The sequence below is a fragment of the Mustela lutreola genome, chromosome 4 (genome assembly GCF_030435805.1).
Source record: "Mustela lutreola isolate mMusLut2 chromosome 4, mMusLut2.pri, whole genome shotgun sequence".
In the NCBI taxonomy this organism is placed as follows: Eukaryota; Metazoa; Chordata; class Mammalia; order Carnivora; family Mustelidae; genus Mustela; species Mustela lutreola.
The window spans coordinates 165,411,766-165,429,017 of record NC_081293.1 but is presented as its reverse complement, the minus strand read 5'-3'; the positions used below and the strand labels follow the sequence as shown (position 1 = coordinate 165,429,017).

The 17,252-nt window shown below is 41.1% G+C and overlaps 2 protein-coding genes across 7 annotated transcripts in view; one reads left to right on the top strand and one right to left on the bottom strand.

Annotated features, from left to right (window-relative positions):
• The window catches only part of ZNF277 (zinc finger protein 277), a 105,023-nt gene extending 94,589 nt beyond the window's left edge, over positions 1 to 10,434 (bottom strand). The window contains exon 1 of one of the 4 annotated variants that reach the window (XM_059171598.1): positions 10,246 to 10,434. In XM_059171598.1, coding sequence (XP_059027581.1) covers positions 10,246 to 10,336 — 91 coding nt within the window. In that variant the 5' untranslated portion in view covers positions 10,337 to 10,434. The remainder of the gene's footprint in view (positions 1 to 10,245) is intronic. The other 3 variants (XM_059171599.1, XM_059171602.1, XM_059171600.1) reach the window with 3 other exon arrangements.
• A 150-nt stretch (positions 10,435 to 10,584) lies between these two features.
• DOCK4 (dedicator of cytokinesis 4) overlaps positions 10,585 to 17,252 on the top strand; it is a 455,246-nt gene continuing 448,578 nt past the window's right edge. For all 3 annotated transcript variants that reach the window (XM_059171596.1, XM_059171597.1, XM_059171595.1), the window contains exon 1: positions 10,585 to 10,965. In XM_059171596.1, coding sequence (XP_059027579.1) covers positions 10,929 to 10,965 — 37 coding nt within the window. In that variant the 5' untranslated portion in view covers positions 10,585 to 10,928. The remainder of the gene's footprint in view (positions 10,966 to 17,252) is intronic.

The following is a 17,252-nucleotide window of genomic DNA, read 5'->3' as shown; positions in this document are numbered from 1 at the left end:
AGGCCTCGCCAGCCTAATTTTTGCAAGAATCCTGCTACATCAGTTCAGAAAGACTCTCCCATCCTCCGTATCTGATAAGTTCCTCATCCTCTACTATCCTTCAGGTGGTATCTCATTATCTAGTATCTCACCCTGGCCTGCCTGCCTTTAGCAAGAATCTCATCAAGTCTGTTTAGCCAGATTTCTAATTAGTAATTTTCTACCCCCCTGACCCCAACCTGCTCCTTGGCTAAAAATTCCCGTCTTTCCTTTTATTTGGAATTGAGCAGTTCTATACCTGTTTATATGTAATTGATGTCTGTTTTATCATCTTTGTGGCATTCTCTGTTTCTGGACCTTCCTTGGGATGGGGCCTAAGCAGACACTCAACCTCTCAAAGGGAGAATCTTCATATGCCACCTGCTGTGTCCCAGCATTATTTTTCTAATCTCAGAAATTTCTTTACAGCACTGAGCAAACACATGACTTCATTAGCAAAGGCATATTAGTAAATTCTAGTGTGGGTCTTCATTATCTCTTGCTTTGGCAAATACCCGCGCTTCCTGACTCATCGTTTGCTCTTCAATACATTGTTACCTGATTAAACTTTGATCTTGTCATTCCCTTTCTTCATCTGCAGAGCTGTGGGCTAACATTTGAGAGTAAATGATCTAGTCTCAACTCACCTTTTCAAACTTTTCACTGTTCTCATTTACCTACTATTTTTTCCAAGCAAAATGAATGGACTTGCTATCTCCCAAATATGCCCTTAGTTTTTCTATTGTTCCCTCCCTTTGCCCAGCCACGTAATAAATGCTTTTCCTTATTTCTCCATGTCCAAATCTTATTCAACTTCAAGGCAAAGCACCACCAGCTGATCTTAATCTCTTTCTTATTCAACTCTGTCTTGATCACTCTGATGGTCCTTAACATTTTCTACCTTGTAATAGTTATTTAGATACTTCTTATATCTTCCCTATTAGGCTGTAAGATCCTTGATGGCAAGACCTATCTTGTCTTTACCTTTGTATTCTATAGCATTTAAAATACAAAAGCTTGCATGCTGCATTGCTTAATAAATATTTCAGAACTAAGTTTCAGTTCAATTAACAACTTTCAGATTCAAACTGTTTATTTAAAAAATGGAAAGGTGAGGGGATAGAATGAGATGGGATGTGTCCTACTGATTTAGCCATAGTCTCACAGAATGACAGACCCTAGCAGTTACCTATTGCAGTGGTTCTCCACGAATTTTCTACCTTGATACCTGGTCAATACACCTACACACTCACATGTGCAATGAATTCTTAAGGGAATACCCAGATACACTTGTTTTCTTTGTACACAGACTCTAGGACAGACATAACTGGGCTCCCTAGCTATAAACCTACCTTCTCTTTATTTGATATTTGAACGACGCAGTTGAAAGGATGCTAATGTAAACGAATCACCTCATTTACAAACCAGGAGATCTTAACCATGAAGGCAAAAAACTTCTCTAAAATCAGAGTCAGTTAGAAGCATTAGTAGGATTAAAACTCAGGTCTCTGGCGCCTTGTCCAGTGAGCTTCCTATGAAGCAGTATGAGCTATGATCAACGCTGCTAGAAATAAACCTCAGAGTCCTAGTAGGTTATTAGCAGTACTTTTCTTTATGTGGGTGCATATTTATAAAGCTTCCAAACTTTTTTTCACTTTCTTTTCCTACCCTTCCTCTCCTCCAGTTGTAGAAATTAGGTGTACGGTGCTTTAACAAAGATAGTTTAATTGCTGTTACGTTACTATTCAACAACTGTTCCTGCTATTAATTGCTTTATAATGATAATTACAATTAGTAGTACAAGATATTTTCTTTTCTAATTGGCTATTACTGGTGAATAGCAGCTTGTTACATAACAGAAAATTGTGTTAAATAACCACAATTACCATTCTGAGATCCTTCTCTTAAAAAACAAATCTCTAAGTTTTTGGATAAAAACACTAAATTTTTATTTATTTATTTTATTATAAGGCAGGGCCTCTGTAATTACTTGTGGGAGGATATATCTTTCAGTTAAGAAAAAGCATGAAATGAGGTGAGTGTTGGAGAAACCAGGAACTGGAACATGCACTTCCTTTCTTTTAAAAAGAAAAACATTTAAAAGCTTTCAGCTCCTTAGTAAATGGATGCAAATTGCAGATTCAAATGTATCCACTTCTTCCCACACTGTGATATGGAAACAGAAAGGACTCTCCAATTAGCTCTGATGAAATATGATTGCAAAGCCCCACCAATCACATGGATATTTCCCATGGGTTATGGGATATAGGAACATATCCCCAGAGATAAAGTCAGGGGTTCTTCATTTTGCCTCATATAGGACCCAGGATGGAGACAATCCATAGTCACCATTCAACCAACACCAAATGACATCACAGCATGGCACTGTAGAAGATGAAGTGATCCCAAGGGATATGTGACAGTCTCTGCCCCTAAAGGGTTTACATATTATAAAACCAAGAGTATGTCTTGACTCAAACTCTAATGTTGGTTAGTTTGTAATGAGTTAAGTTATATCCAGACTTTTCTAGTAGTAGTAGTCATAATAACAATGAGGTCAAACAACTTGCTTGAGCTCACACAGCCTGTAACTGACAGCTACTTTTGAATCCATTTTTTCCATTCCAAAGAGCTGTCGCAGCTTCTAGTGACAGATCTTCATCAGCAGCATCATTCATCCCTATATTCACTGCTTCACTCAACCCCCCCAAAAGATACGTAATTAACTGCAGCATTTTCATGATGGAATGGAGATTCAGAGGTTAAATATTTTTTCCCAAGTTCACAATGCTACAAAGCAGCAAATTCATGATCAGAGTCCGACTTTGAATACATTTTTTCTTTCCATACAGTTCTACTCAATGTATACCATATTGACTTATATCACTTAAAATATTCTACCACTTCTCAATTGTTGACACCCCCCTCCCCAAATGAACCAAAGGTTTAAGCCTGTTTATTTCTAGAAACTTTACTTGGTCCCTAGAGCCAAAGATAGCACCTAACCCCAGTTGCCTATCTTGCAAATAAATGACACTAGTCACAGAGTATTGGCTGAGATGAAAAGAGAGACAGAAGACTGATCAGTTAAATCCAATGCCACTCTTGGAAAAAATGGCTCTGCAGACATCTGGGTCAATGAGGTCATTTAGAACACACTTGTTTCAGTGAGAGATGGCAATTTTTTAAGATGCTGTCAGTGAAAGGCCAATCCATTCAGAGTCTGATGAGTTTATTAAATAAATCATAGCAAAACTGAACCCTAATTCTGTATCAAAGTTCTCCAAAAACAACTAACAGAAACATGTAAAGAGTCAATCACTGGAGATGGTAGTATCCTGCTTTGTTTCTATTTACTCATAGATTTATGTTTAGAAGAAAGTATAATTTTTATTACACAAATCTGGTCAACATTTTCTTCAATTTTTCAAGATGGGAAGTGTATGTGTTGTGGAGGATGGCACTGTGCTTTTGCATGAATGTAAGTCTTTGTTGACACAATGAGAAGTGTATGTAAATTCCGTGTCTGCTACTCCAAGTAATCCCTCAACAGGAGCCTCATTATCAAATGGAAAGACCCATTAGAGTTGTAGTACTCAAAATTATTACCTATATCACCTCTGGCACACATGCTAAAGATGAGCTCATACCTGTATCTCAAATAAGTCACCATTTATTGAGGACCAGCCCATCTCAGTCACCAATCAACATTTCGGCAAGACAGATTTGATTATTACACATTTTAAAGATGAGAAGTGGAGGTTCAGAGGTTGATTAATGTGCCTATGGGGGGGTAAGTAACCAGGATCTAATCTTACATTGGCCTGACCTCAAAATGTACACACACACTCTTTTTCCTATACTATACTGCCTTTCTAGAGTAACATAAGCTTTGGGACGTATTTATATTCAAGGAAAGTCTGTTTCAGACCTTATCCGATGGATTTAGTTTCTATGAACGTCATTATATAGTAAATAGGATAAAAGGTCTATTTTGGTTACTGTGCAAGCCACTCTTGCCTCAGTTTCCTCACTTATAAATGAAAAAGGGATACAGGGGATACTATGAGTATCTACTTCAGGTATGTTGTTAGGATGAAATGACATAAGACCTAGGACAGCATTTGAAACAGTACTTGGCACAGTTACTGCTCAACAAATGTTAGCTATCTGAATCAGTACCACCATTATTTTAACATCCTCTTTTATAAAATTTGTCTTAATATTCTACAAGCAGTTTCCACATATTTTTCATAGGAAAATAAATGATGTGCTAAAGGAAGCCTCTTCAGAATCTTACACCAAATCCACAGGGTGAGGTTTCCATAATTCTTTTTCTTCCATAACTCCCTCTAGCCTGTACCTTGCAAGGCCATCCCAGTGTGCAAGATTATCTGAACGTCTTGCTGACTCTGAATGTGGGTATGTGCGCAGACAGCTGGGGATGAGGGGGAAGCACTGTGTAGGGATGAGAAAAGGTATAAAGATAATATAAAAGGCTTTCAAAGCACATAGTTGCAATACTAGTACGGAGTACCAACAGACACTAATGACTCCCAGGAATGCAAGGGCAGACTAAGCAGCTATCACCAACACATTCCTAAGCTTCTCCTTGGTTATAACACAATGTAGATTGCTTCCTAAGTACATACAGAATCAGAGGGTAGGCAGCTTTCTAGTTCATTCAGGCATACCTTGACACTGAAAACAACTAATATAAATTGAATTCCAAGATGGTAAAAGGAAATAATGCCAGGCTGTCAGAGATATGTAACTGAATGAAATAATCACAACAACTCTGCAAAATAGGTATTATATTCATATTTTCATAAATGCAGCAGCATATGCAATAAAGCTATTCACAACTATTAAACATCAGAGTTGAAATTCAAATACAGTTTTTCCAAGATAGGGTCTAGTTCTCTTCCCACTGTCATGTTAAATGTATGCAACTAGACTTGAAACTAATGCTGGAAATACGATGACAACCTGTGGAAAACCAGATAACTGCCAGACAGATGATGGTTCACTGATTCCAATTTCTATGCAGCAGCTCACTCAGGTATGGGTTCAAGGTTACAAGGGAAAGGCATGAAGTATTAAAAAAAAAAAAAGTAATCATTATCTATACAATACTAACACTTCACTTAAAAAAAAGACTAAAAACTACGTGAAAATGCTAAGTATGATTCCCTCTGACAGAAGATCATATTCATGATGATATATTCTGCATTTCCGAGTTGGTGTGCATAACTTCCACAAGCATAAAACATATACTCATTTTTTTTTACATCAATTCCTCTGTGTAAAATAGCAGCCATTCTAAGTACTGTGAATAAATGTCAAACAGATTCTAACCATTAAACTATTAGAATGTTTACTTCATGCAGCTCAGATAAGCATTGGAGGCATAAAGGTAAAATAAGACAACTCTTGCCCTCAAGAAGTTCACAGTCTACTGGGAAAGGCAAAGCTGATCATAACTAACTAACTACAGTGTGATATGGTTAATTGTGATAATGGAGATGTGGTAAGGAAAGCAGGATGACTGAAGATGAGGCTGGAAAAGTAGATTTGAATCTTAAATGCCACACGGAGAATTCAGACCTCATTATACAAGCACGAGAGTCACACTGAAGATCTCAAGTGAGGATGCATGAACGCATTCGTGTTTTGGAATGTGGATTAAAGGAGGGAAAAATCAAGAGTCAGTGAGATCACTAGGAAGGTTTTGCAATCATCCAGGCTGGAATTCATTTCTGGTTAAACAATGATTAACTACTGACAAAGTGCCAAGAAAAGGTCTTGGAAGACAAAACTGAACATGTCAAAGTTTCAAGAACACAGTTTGGAGGATGGAGGACACAGACAATTCAGCACCAATGGTGAAGGTTAGAAACAGAAAAGGGGCTAAAGAGATGAAGAACAAATTCAAAAGATATCAGGCACAGAAAAATAAGGCTTAGTAAGTCATCACATTTGGGACATGAGGGCAAGACAGAAATCAGGGATGCTTCCTATGTTTCTAGCTAAGGTCTGCTGCTATTTATTGAAATAGCAAATATAAAAATGAGGAGTTCACACCACCAGCTACCCCCACTCTTAGAGAAATCACATATTAGTTAATAAGGTCTCCAGAGGAAGTACATTATAAATCCAAAATAGCATTCCCATGAGTATCATCTACTGAGCATGCATTTGCAGAGAAAAAAGTTAACTCAGTTAGAGTATTACAATATAGATACACAGGTTATGACTGTCAGAAAAAAATCACCTCCATCATAAAGATCTCCTGTAAGTACTGTCAGTTAATAAACTATATGTGTTATCTTACTGCCTGTGACTAAAAACAGCAAAAGAAAAAATATCAGTAATACATCTCTAAGTGTGATTTACTATCTGTTCTTAATTTACTATGTGTTACTTAATAGACTGTCTTGTATTTACTATCTGTTCTTAATTTTAGAAGAAAATATGAAATCCCAGTTACAGTTCAAATCTATGCAAAGCAGTGTTGTGCAAGATCAGGGACTTTTCTGGAGAGGGATGGAACCTCAGAAGTCTGGCAGCAGAGATCTCAGGTAAGGTACTGTACCTGCTTGCACACTACTTGGTGACATTGGAATAGAAATCATCAGTCCTAGGATAGTCAGCACACAGACTGATATTTTAATTAGACTGAGAGTGAAACCTCTTAAAAAAGACAGTTTTCATCAAAATCAAAAGCTTCTGCACAGCAAAGGAAACAGTCAAAAAAACAAAGAGGCAACCCACGGAATGGGAGAAGATATTTGCAAATGACAGTACAGACAAAAGGTTGATATCCAGGATCTATAATGAACTCCTCAAACTCAACACACACAAACAGGCAAACATATCAAAAAATGGGAAGAAGATATGAACAGACACTTCTCCAATCAAGACATACAAATGGCTATCAGACACATGAAAAAATGTTCATCATCACTAGCCATCAGGGAGATTCAAATTAAAACCACATTGAGATATCACCTTACACCAGTTAGAATGGCTAAAATTAACAAAACAGGAAATAACATGTGTTGGAGAGGATGTGGAGAAAGGGAAACCCTCTTCCACTGTTGGTGGGAATGCAAGTTGGTGCAGCCTCTTTGGAGAACAGTGTGGAGATTCCTCAAGAAATTAAAAATAGAACTTCCCTATGACCCTGCCATTGCACTACTGGGTATTTACCCCAAAGATACAGATGTAGTGAAAAGAAGGGACATCTGTACCCCAATGCTTATAGCAGCAATGGCCACGGTCGCCAAACTATGGAAAGAACCAAGATGCCCTTCAATGGACGAATGGATAAGAAGATGTGGTCCATATACACTATGGAGTATTATGCCTCCATCAGAAAGGACGAATACCCAACTTTTGTAGCAACATGGACGGGACTGGAAGAGATTATGCTGAGTGAAATAAGTCAAGCAGAGAGAGTCAATTATCATATGGTTTCACTTATTTGGGGAGCATAACAAATATCATGGAGGACAAGGGGTGTTAGAGAGGAGAAGGGAGTTGGAGTAAATTGGAAGGGGAGGTCAATCATAAGAGACTATGGACTCTGAAAAACAATCTAAGGGGTTTGAAGTGGCGGGGGCGTGGGAGGTTGGGGTACCAGGTGGTGGGTATTATAGAGGGCACAGATTGCATGGAGCACTGGGTGTGGTGAAAAAATAATGAATACTGTTTTTCTGAAAATAAATAAATTAATTAAAAAAAAAGACAGTTTTCAAGAAACTAATGATTTCACAGGGAAAGACATTCTTGAGAATCTAAGTAACTGCTTAACAAAAAAAATACAAATATACTTTTAGTATCATTATTTCCACCTAAAACTTTCATCATACTTTGTAAGCTTTGAAATGAATTTGAATAAAGTTACAGAATAATACATAAATTATTAAAGGGATTTTTAATGACAACCTTACCTTATAAGAGTGATATAAAAATCAACCATTAGTTCTCCCATTGACTGCTACAAATTAGTAAGAATACTTGTCAGCTACGAGCCAAGATGAGGAATTTTTTGGTTACAGATAATTCTAATTCACTGCTGCTCAATACAGTTTGAAAACAAACTGGAACATAAAAGTATGCTTTATAGCGCTTACTCAATTCAATCCAACAGTCATTTAAACATTGGTCCTTGATTAATGATTTCCTCACACTGGTAAGCACAGGGAAAAAGAACACTCATATATTACTGATAGTTGTGTATACTGACATCTTTCAAAGAGAAAATCTGACATCTTTCAAAATTTTAAACCTGTGTTACCTTTGACCCAGCAATTCCTTAAGAAATACACACCAAGAGGGAGAAGGACATGTAAATAAAGTTATTCACTACACCTACTACATGTTCATTAACAGAGGAATGGTTAAAGTATGGCACATTCATTTTATGGAATAAAATGACTGGCACAGTCCTTAGAAAAATGAAGCAACAAATACACTGACATGGAAGAGTGTCTATAATAGATCATTGGGAAAAAGGAGGCTGCAGATCTTTGAGCTTACAAACAATGATCCGTTTTTATTTTTCAAAATTAAAACAATACAGATGTTGTCATGTAGGAATACGTGAGAAAACACACAATGAACTTTTAAAAGTTGTTATTTTGGGAATGAACTGTGTGGTGGAGGAACCTTCATTTAACTCAAAGGCACTGGCTTCAAATATTATTATGAAAAAGAAATTTTTAAAAAAGATTTGATCTATTTATTTGACAGACAGAGATCACAAGTAGATAGAGAGGCAGGCAGAGGGAGAGGGGGAAGCAGGTTTCCCACTGAGCAGAGAGCCCGATGTAGGGCTGGATCCCAGAACCCTGAGATCATGACCTGATCCAAAGGCAGAGACTTAACCCACTGAGTTATCCAGGCACCCCTATTATGAAAATTTTTATAATAACTGAAGATGTTTAAAAGTTCTACAATGTTTTTGAAAGAAATTCCCAATTTTCTTTTTTATGAGTTAATATGTGAGATAAATTCTTCAAAGATTCCATCTTTAAATGTTAAACAGATAGCCAGACCTCTGGAACCTTGAGAATCTGGAAAACCTTACTAGTATCTTACCATTCGGTAAAAGCCCCCAAATGAACTGCTTAGGGCATAGGCATAACTATTTAAAGTGGGAGCCTATCAAAGAATGCTTTGGGAGAGGTATTAAAATAATTTCAGAGCTAGGAAGTTCCACTGATGAGCAGTGGGAAGAAATTGCACTTTATCACTGTGCTGCTGAGTAAAAACTCAATACTATATGTCAATTTAATCGTGAAAACAAAACCAAAGTAACCCCCCAAATATCAAATAAGGACAGAGAACCTTTAAGCCCCAAACCATGTCCAACAGAAAAAGACAACTTGTACTAAATTACACATCAAGCCAAAAAAGAAAGGAGGTGGGCGGGAACAGATGCACTAAAGGTAAAAGAATACGGATCGGAATCCTCAAAACAATCCGCCATGGCAGCCTCCAAAGTTTGATTTTTGATCTCTACAGCGGATCAGAGGGCAACTGAAAAGACACGTAGAGCCAAAGTAGTTGCGATGATTTTCATAACCACCTTCAAATTTTCTCTGAAGCCCTGAGTGCAAAATACTACTTCCTTTCCTCTTTTTCTAAGGACTCGGCCAGGGTCCACAGGCAACCCTGGAGATGGCCTGGGGCGATCAGAGAGGCTGTTGAGAAACACAATTTCCCTTCAGAGGCCGCTCCAGCCAGCAATTAAGCAAATTTGTAGAGTGGAGAGAAGTGACCGGTCTGCAACTGGAAATCCTCCTCGCAAACCCAAATAAAACACATCGCCCGAGGCCGGCGGAGGCGGAGGCAGGGTACTGGAGGGGAGAGAGCTGCTGATCCAGGAGTCACAATCACACATGCGCGAACAGGACTGGACACACACCCACCCGGCTCGGAGCGCGAAGCTGCGAGCTCCACACGGAAGACAAACGCTCAGGGAGCTTCCTCGGCTTCGCGGAAAGCCATTCTATTCCATTTTCTCTTTCCTCCCCAGAGCGTTCCCACCCGGGAGCCGCCTCGGACCCCACCCCACCGGGCTGGCCCCGCCCGTGGCCCCCTCGCGCCCAGGTGGCTTTAGAGCAGGCAGGCTCCCGCGGCTTGCCTGGCGATCGGCTGCACTCCTGATCGCAGAGAAAGGGAGACAGACCATTTACACTTCAGGGGCACCGTACTCACCCTCATAACTGACACCCGCGACTTTGCTGTGGTTGCCCTCACAGTCCTCCTCCCCTCCGGCAGCAGCCCCCTGGGTCTCGGGGGCAGCCATTACGTGGCAGAGGAGAAAAAGGAGGGCCGCCAGGCTGGTCCGGAACCAATGGAAACGCGACTGGAGGCGAACTCCCCATCAACGCAGGGTTTCCTTCAGGTCCTCTCCTCGCCTTCACGTCCTGGGCCAATAGGATGTGGAGAGCGGTGCCTAATCCCCGCCCCCAGCCGCTGATGCCACGCCCCTTTCCGGGATGGCGAGGCCCAGAACTACAATTCCCAGTGTGCTGCACGGACCCCGGGACAGGGAGGGCTGGGAGAGGCGCTGGCGGGCGGGGGTGCGCCGGAGAGTATCCTGGCTTGTAGCTTAGTTCAGTGAATCAGAACAATGACTGTGCCGCCGGGTTCCCGGGAGCGCGTCGGAGGACTGTGAGCAGCCGCCGCCGGGAGAGCGGCGGGCGGCGCAGCCTCAGCTGCGCGGTTGTCAACGCCGGGTTCGGGAGCTTCCAGCGCAGACCCTGCCCAGCGCCCACAGCTCGCGCGGAGCCGCCGGGTTCCAGCGTTGCAGCCGCTACTCGGGAACTGTGCATTGTTGTGAGCCGGAGAAGGCGCGGGGATTACAAAGCCCAAAGACCCCGGGCCCCCCTTTAGCCATGTGGATACCTACGGAGCACGAGAAATACGGCGTGGGTGAGTCTCCGCGGGGCGAACTTTTATGCCTCTCTGGCCCGAGCGGGTGCGCATTTCGCGTCCTTGCCCCTGCGCCCCTCTGGCTCCGCGGGGCTGGAAATGCCTAATCCTGGCATCGCGCTGCGGGTTTGGGGCTTTGCCGAGCCAGCTCCGGGCAGAGGGGTGTGCGCCGGGGTCTCGCCCCTCACCGCCCCATCGGCGCTTCCCGCACCGGCTCCCGGAGCGCCGGGACGGCTGGAGGAGCGCGCGGCCAGCCCTCCCGCTGCGGGCTCTGCCTGCGGAGTTTGAAGTGGCGACGGGGCGTGTGTGAGTCAAGTTGGAAGAGGAGAGCGAACGGCGCTCCTCTCCCTCGTTCCCCTTCTTCCCCGGAGAGGGCAATGGGATGCAACGATTCCCCGGGGTGGAGAGGGAGACAACAACTACTGCGCATAGAGAACACCCCCAAAACAGAAGGGAGGCGCAAAGCCTTTTCTTCGGCTCCACATTCTCAGAGTGCGGAATGTGGCACCGTCCTCAAAAGAGCCGTTCTGACAGACCGAGCCCGACCCCAGCTTCCTTCCTTCCTCCTATCCCGGGTTCCTGGGGTGCGAGTGTTGAGGGGCTGGGGGATTGGTAAATTTCAACATCTGCGCCTCTTTGGTCTTTGGAGGGGAACGGGTATTTCAGCAGTGTTTTTACTTCTGGCCACCCTCTCGGCCGGGGTAAGCGCGTTGGGGGTTGGTGGAGGACAGCTGTGGAGTGATAACGGGGAGGGGGAAATCGGAAAGCCTGGGTCTTCGAGGCGAGGAGACAGATTTTAGGAAAGGACTACTCTGACACTGGCGTTCGGAAGAAAAGGAACAGGGTAGCGCTCGCGGTTCTGTGCAAAGGTGAACAACAAAGGACATTAATGTTGACTGATGAATACAGGAGTCTCCCTTCCTTTCCCTCCTCCCATTTCAGGCTGATTACAGTTCCCGTTTTTGTTGTTTGATTTCAGCTGGGTCTCCCCTTGACAGTTAGTCCTTTTAGGGTTGTGGCTATTAAGAAGCCAGGCTTTCTGACAAGCCTGCAGCGGCCAAATGCAATTATAACCTCTCAGAAGGTTTAACAGGCTGGAAGCGTTTTGGGTTTTACTAACAATCTTTATTTCCTATAATGCCCCGTCCTGCTGATTGCTGTACTTTTTTTTTTTTTTTTTTAATTTGGGTACAGAGCTAGTGATTTAGACAATGTGTAGGTATCTGCTTATGTTCTAAATTAATTTTCCTGTAATTAAAAAATTTTGGCAAACCTTTCCAGGGAATCGTAGTCATAGGGGATTTTTTTTTTTTTTTTTAAACTTCCCATAGGGATAGGACTTTGGAGTCCACTGAAAGGACTGTATGATTAAACAAAGTCATTCCTGTATTTTCATTAGCTTTCATTCTGACTGTGGCCGTTCAGCAAGACAATAGTTTGTCCTAGACCCACCTTTGGAAAGGGGCTCCAGTTTTCCCTCTCTTCAAAGTGGGGAGAGGAACCTTTGCCAGGCACTGTACTGTCAAAGAGTAGATGTTGGTGGTTATAATTTTCCTTCTGTCCCCTACTCCCACTCCCTTTTTGGGTAGATTAACCCTTGCTAGGAAAAGATACTGCCTTTGCTGAAATGGTGAGGGACTGGAGTGTCCCCCTTGTCACTCACTGGGTTTAACACTCAGTGCAGGAAGCACAGATCCATCCAGCAACACTGTCCCGCTTGGAGTCGATCCCAGATGTTGCTTTCTTCCAAGTGTTAAATTATACAGATTATGGATGGGATTTATTTTCTTGATTTCTTTACGTGCCAAGTCACAGCTGGGTGCTGGTATTGATTAGTTTTTCTCTCTCCTTTCTTTATAAGCCTTGGGCAGAGGCTTAAAACACACTCTGGGATTTCCTGGAATGGCAAACCGGATATTATCGGTCAAGTGTTTTGGGCTGCAGCAGACACCTTGCTTTTGGGTGGTTGTGATTTGTTTGCAGAGAAGGGGGAGATGGAGATGGAAGGGTAAGCACAGTGTTGGGAAAAGGAGGTTGAGTTGAAGGTGAGGATAGAGAGGGGTCTGCTCATTTATACAGTATCACACATACAGGAATGTTAATCTTTTATCATTAATTTTTGAGCATTTGGCTTATGAAATGCTTAGCTGTTCTTTAGAATCCATCTGTTAGGCGTGTGCATTTTGTGTATGTGTGTGTGCGTGTGTCTGTGGTGAAAATTTTGCTAGGATACTTAAGTGTAGACTTTATTTCTCACCATGGAGAGCACTATTTGCAGCTATCTATGCTGCAAGTTTTTTTTTTTTTTTAACCTTGGTTTAAAAAAAATACATGTGCTTTTCTCATCTAGTTCTTATAAATACTAAGGAAGAGATATTTTATGGGCAAAAATGTTTGGTTGTTATCAGGTGTAGTAGTAATTCAGTTCCTCATTCTTTGAAATAAATTAGTCTTTGTAACTTGTAATAACTGAAGTTTTACTGCACATTGTATATTTTTCCAATGATACTTCTTAGCCATCATCAATTATATATGAGATAATTATATGTCTTTATATATTTCTGTTTTAGTTTCAAACAACATTGTTAATATAGAGAAAATTAAATTTCATACCTATAGTAAGATGTATCAGATAGAAATTCCTTTTCAAACCTGACATATGGGCATTCTTGATCCAATTGATGGGTGGTCTTAAAATAATGTATACTTATAGACCTAAGTGTTCTGATTCTAGAGAATTAGAAGGTATAGTGATAAAGCTATAGTCCTGAGGGATAGGGGAACTTGTCTCTTTAAAACTATATTACTAGGCACAATGATAGACATATTTTATCTTGGGAAATTCTGGTTAGCTCTTGGTCGTAGGCTAGACACTGCTGCCAGCAGTGTGACCTTAGGTAAGTCATTTAACCTTTCTGAGTGCCTGCCTTTTGGACAAATGATATCCAAAGTCCTTCCCAGTATTAATTCTTGAGAGCTCTTCCAAACAATTGCGTCCTTTGGTTAGAAAAATACCTCCATGGTGTAGAGATTGTTATAGGAAAGACACTTTTGTTGTGACCATACCACATGGTTTTTTAACTAATATCAAAGGTAAGCAAAAGCTACTTGGCAGGCTGCCAGAACCCAGGTGATAGTTACTCATTTCAATCTGTTTGATTCTCTTTCTCTAGGAGGAGCTCCTTGGGCAGTGACAAAAGCATTCTTGATAGACACCCCCCTTGCAAATTTCCTTAGGATCACTATCTGCTTCCTGCATGCCCTCATCAGTCATACCTCCCTTCCCTCCCTCAAAGGGACGGGAATTAGTCACAGGGAAAGTTACATTATGACCATTGAAGATACATTTCTGTATTCATTTGTTCAGTATCCATGTATGCACAGGTTTCCCAGGTGAGCCAGAGCGCCTTACTGGGCTGCAAACTGTGTGCCTCTCAACCCCAGCCAGATGTTTATCATGTGTGAGCTTAGAGGGAGATTATATACTGGATAGGTCAGTGCAAAAAATTCACGAGCCTTCCTGTATTCTACAGATCTTTAGGATATCTTTTCTTTGAAAAAGTGTGCTTTAATGGTAGCTTGTGTGGGAGAGTTATGAGTGAGTGTGTCTGTCCTCTTACCTGTTTTTCAGTTTTTTAGCTACTAGTTTCTTGAAATGTTTCCTATTTGCGGTATCATGTGTCCAGATAACATGTATAGCTAAATAGTGATGTGCTGCCTGAAATTATTTGTGGCACTTAGAGCCTGGCACAGCATTCTTCACTTTAAATGGGAAGCAAAGAGGAGTGATTTATATCTCCAGGCAAAGCATCACTGAAGCAGAGCACCTGGGTGGCCCATTGGGTTAAGCCTTCTGCTCAGGTCATTGTTTCAGGGTCTTGGGGTTGGGCTCTCTGCTCAGCAGGGAGCCTGCTTCCCCCTCTCTGTCTCTGCCTGCCTCTCTGCCTACTTTTGATCTCTCTTTCTCTGTCAAATAAATAAATAAAATAAATAAAATCTTTGGGGGGAAAAAAAAGTGCCACTGAAGGGCTGTGCAGAATGGCAGCTGATATTCTTGAGTCCCTCTCTTAGGGGAATAGCCTCTAAACGTGTTTCCCTCTTTTGGCCATTCTCCTAAGGGAGGAGGATTCTTTCACGAGGCACTAGAAACCCAGAGATACTACCCTTCCTCTTTAGTGTTGTTTTTTGTTTGTTTGTTTTGTCATTTTTTCCTGGAGGCAGTGTGGTTGGTTTCCTGTGAAGGAGATTTACAAATTTTGAGAAACATTAGGCTTTCCTATCTCCAGCTTTACTCTTTTGGAGACTACATTTTCAGAATTATCTTTGATTCAGGATGTCCGAATTTCTAGCATAATGACTTCGTGCTGTGAGCATACATGGCAGGGAAACATTACACTCTAAAGAATCCCGACCAAAATGCTGTAACTGTAACATATTAATACAATGTTTTATAGCTGAAGAAAATACTGTGAAGTTATTTTATTTGGGTATACTCTCTGAAATAGAATGTTAAGTTCCATCTAAGGGATGAAGAAGCAACTTCATAAGAGATTAAGTGACTTAATGTCAGTGACTTTTAATCTTGGCTAGGAAATATATTGAATAGGAAATAGATTTATCCAATTAATCCATAATATCATTCATAATAGGAAATACATTTACTTTCCTCATTTGATGTGTATACACAAATACCATCAGCACCAGCCCACACGCATAAGAATACAACAATATGTGCTCATATTCTGTGTGATCTTCTATTCTTTATCATAAAAAAAAAGTTTATGTTAACTTGACTTTAATGACTTCTTTTTTTTTTTTTTTAAGATTTTATTTATTTATTTGTCAGAGTAAGCACAGGCAGACAGAGTGGCAGGCAGAGGCAGACGCAGAAGCAGGCTCCCGCTGAGCAAGGAGCTCAATGTGGGACTCGATCCCAGGACGCTGGAATCATGACCTGAGCCGAAGGCAGCGGCTTAACCAACTGAGCAACCCAGGCATCCCAACCTAATGACTTCTTAGTGCATCCTGACTCACAGTTTGAAAAGTACTTTTGAAAGCACAGTTTGAAAAGTCCTTCCTAAGGAAGGACTGGAACTTAGACTTTTTTGGGTTTCTGGTCAAGTTCATTTGTGACGTTTTTTTTTTTCCTTTTGTTTTGATTTTTTAAACAGTTAGATGTTTGTGTTTATTTTTGACTTAGAATTTAGTAACCATACATAACTTTTTTCCTTCAGTGTTGTAAAAATCTGTCTCTTTATGTACTATTTCTTATTATAGATAAAACAAATATCTAAAGTCATCACATGCATTGTATAAGTTGTCTCTTCAAGTTCATGTGTAGTCTTCCAACTAGGATCTTTTTGACAAGGATTGGTATGCACTACTTAGTGACCAATTTTGGATGTTTTCTATGTGATTTCCTTTGAGGATGATCTCTGGCCCCTGTAACAAGAACAAAGACAGTAAACCTACTGAGCTATATTGTCAGTTATAGCATTACCACCCATCATCGTTTTTTGCTTTTTCTCATGTTGCTTGCTGATTATTATTGGAAGAAACAATGCAGGTTATATAACTATTTTTTTAAGGCACCTTGATGCCTTAATTTGTCTTTTTTTTTTTTTTTTTTTTTTTTTTTTTTTTTTTTTTTAAGAGAGAGAGCATGCACACGGGGCAAGGGGTGTTGGGGGAGAGAATCTTAAGCAGGCTTCATGCCCAGCACAGAGCCCAACATGGAGCTTGATCCTACTATCCTGAGATCATGACCTGAGCTGAAATCAAGAGTTGCCTCTTAAACCCCTGAGCCACCCAGGCACCCCTCGCCTATGACTTGAAACTGTAGAAGGTACAGCATATAGAGAAGATGCAGTTAATGCACAGATGAGAATAATTCTTTCTGCTACAACATGGAGATTATCAGCAAATTCTTTTTTAAAAAACTCGCTTTGTTGGAAATATGAGCAGTATGAAACTTAAAAGCACACATATTCTTGCTTGTGGAGGAGGGGGGGGTGGCTTAAAAATGAGAAAAGAGAGATTCTTGCAGTAGATGACTTGGGAGAGTGCTGGAACCAGGTTAGCAAACCTTGTATGGTAAAATCCGGACGGATCTGAGATGGTTAGCAGATGGGAAGCAACAAGGCTTCGTGATTGGATATGAGGAGTTTGGGAAAGGAAGACGTTTAGGGTGTTTCTCTGGTTTCTGGCTACAACAATGGGTAAAACATATGAGACATTTTTGTAGGCGTGGCAGGTTTATGGTGTAAGGTGGAGTTTCCTTTGGCCAC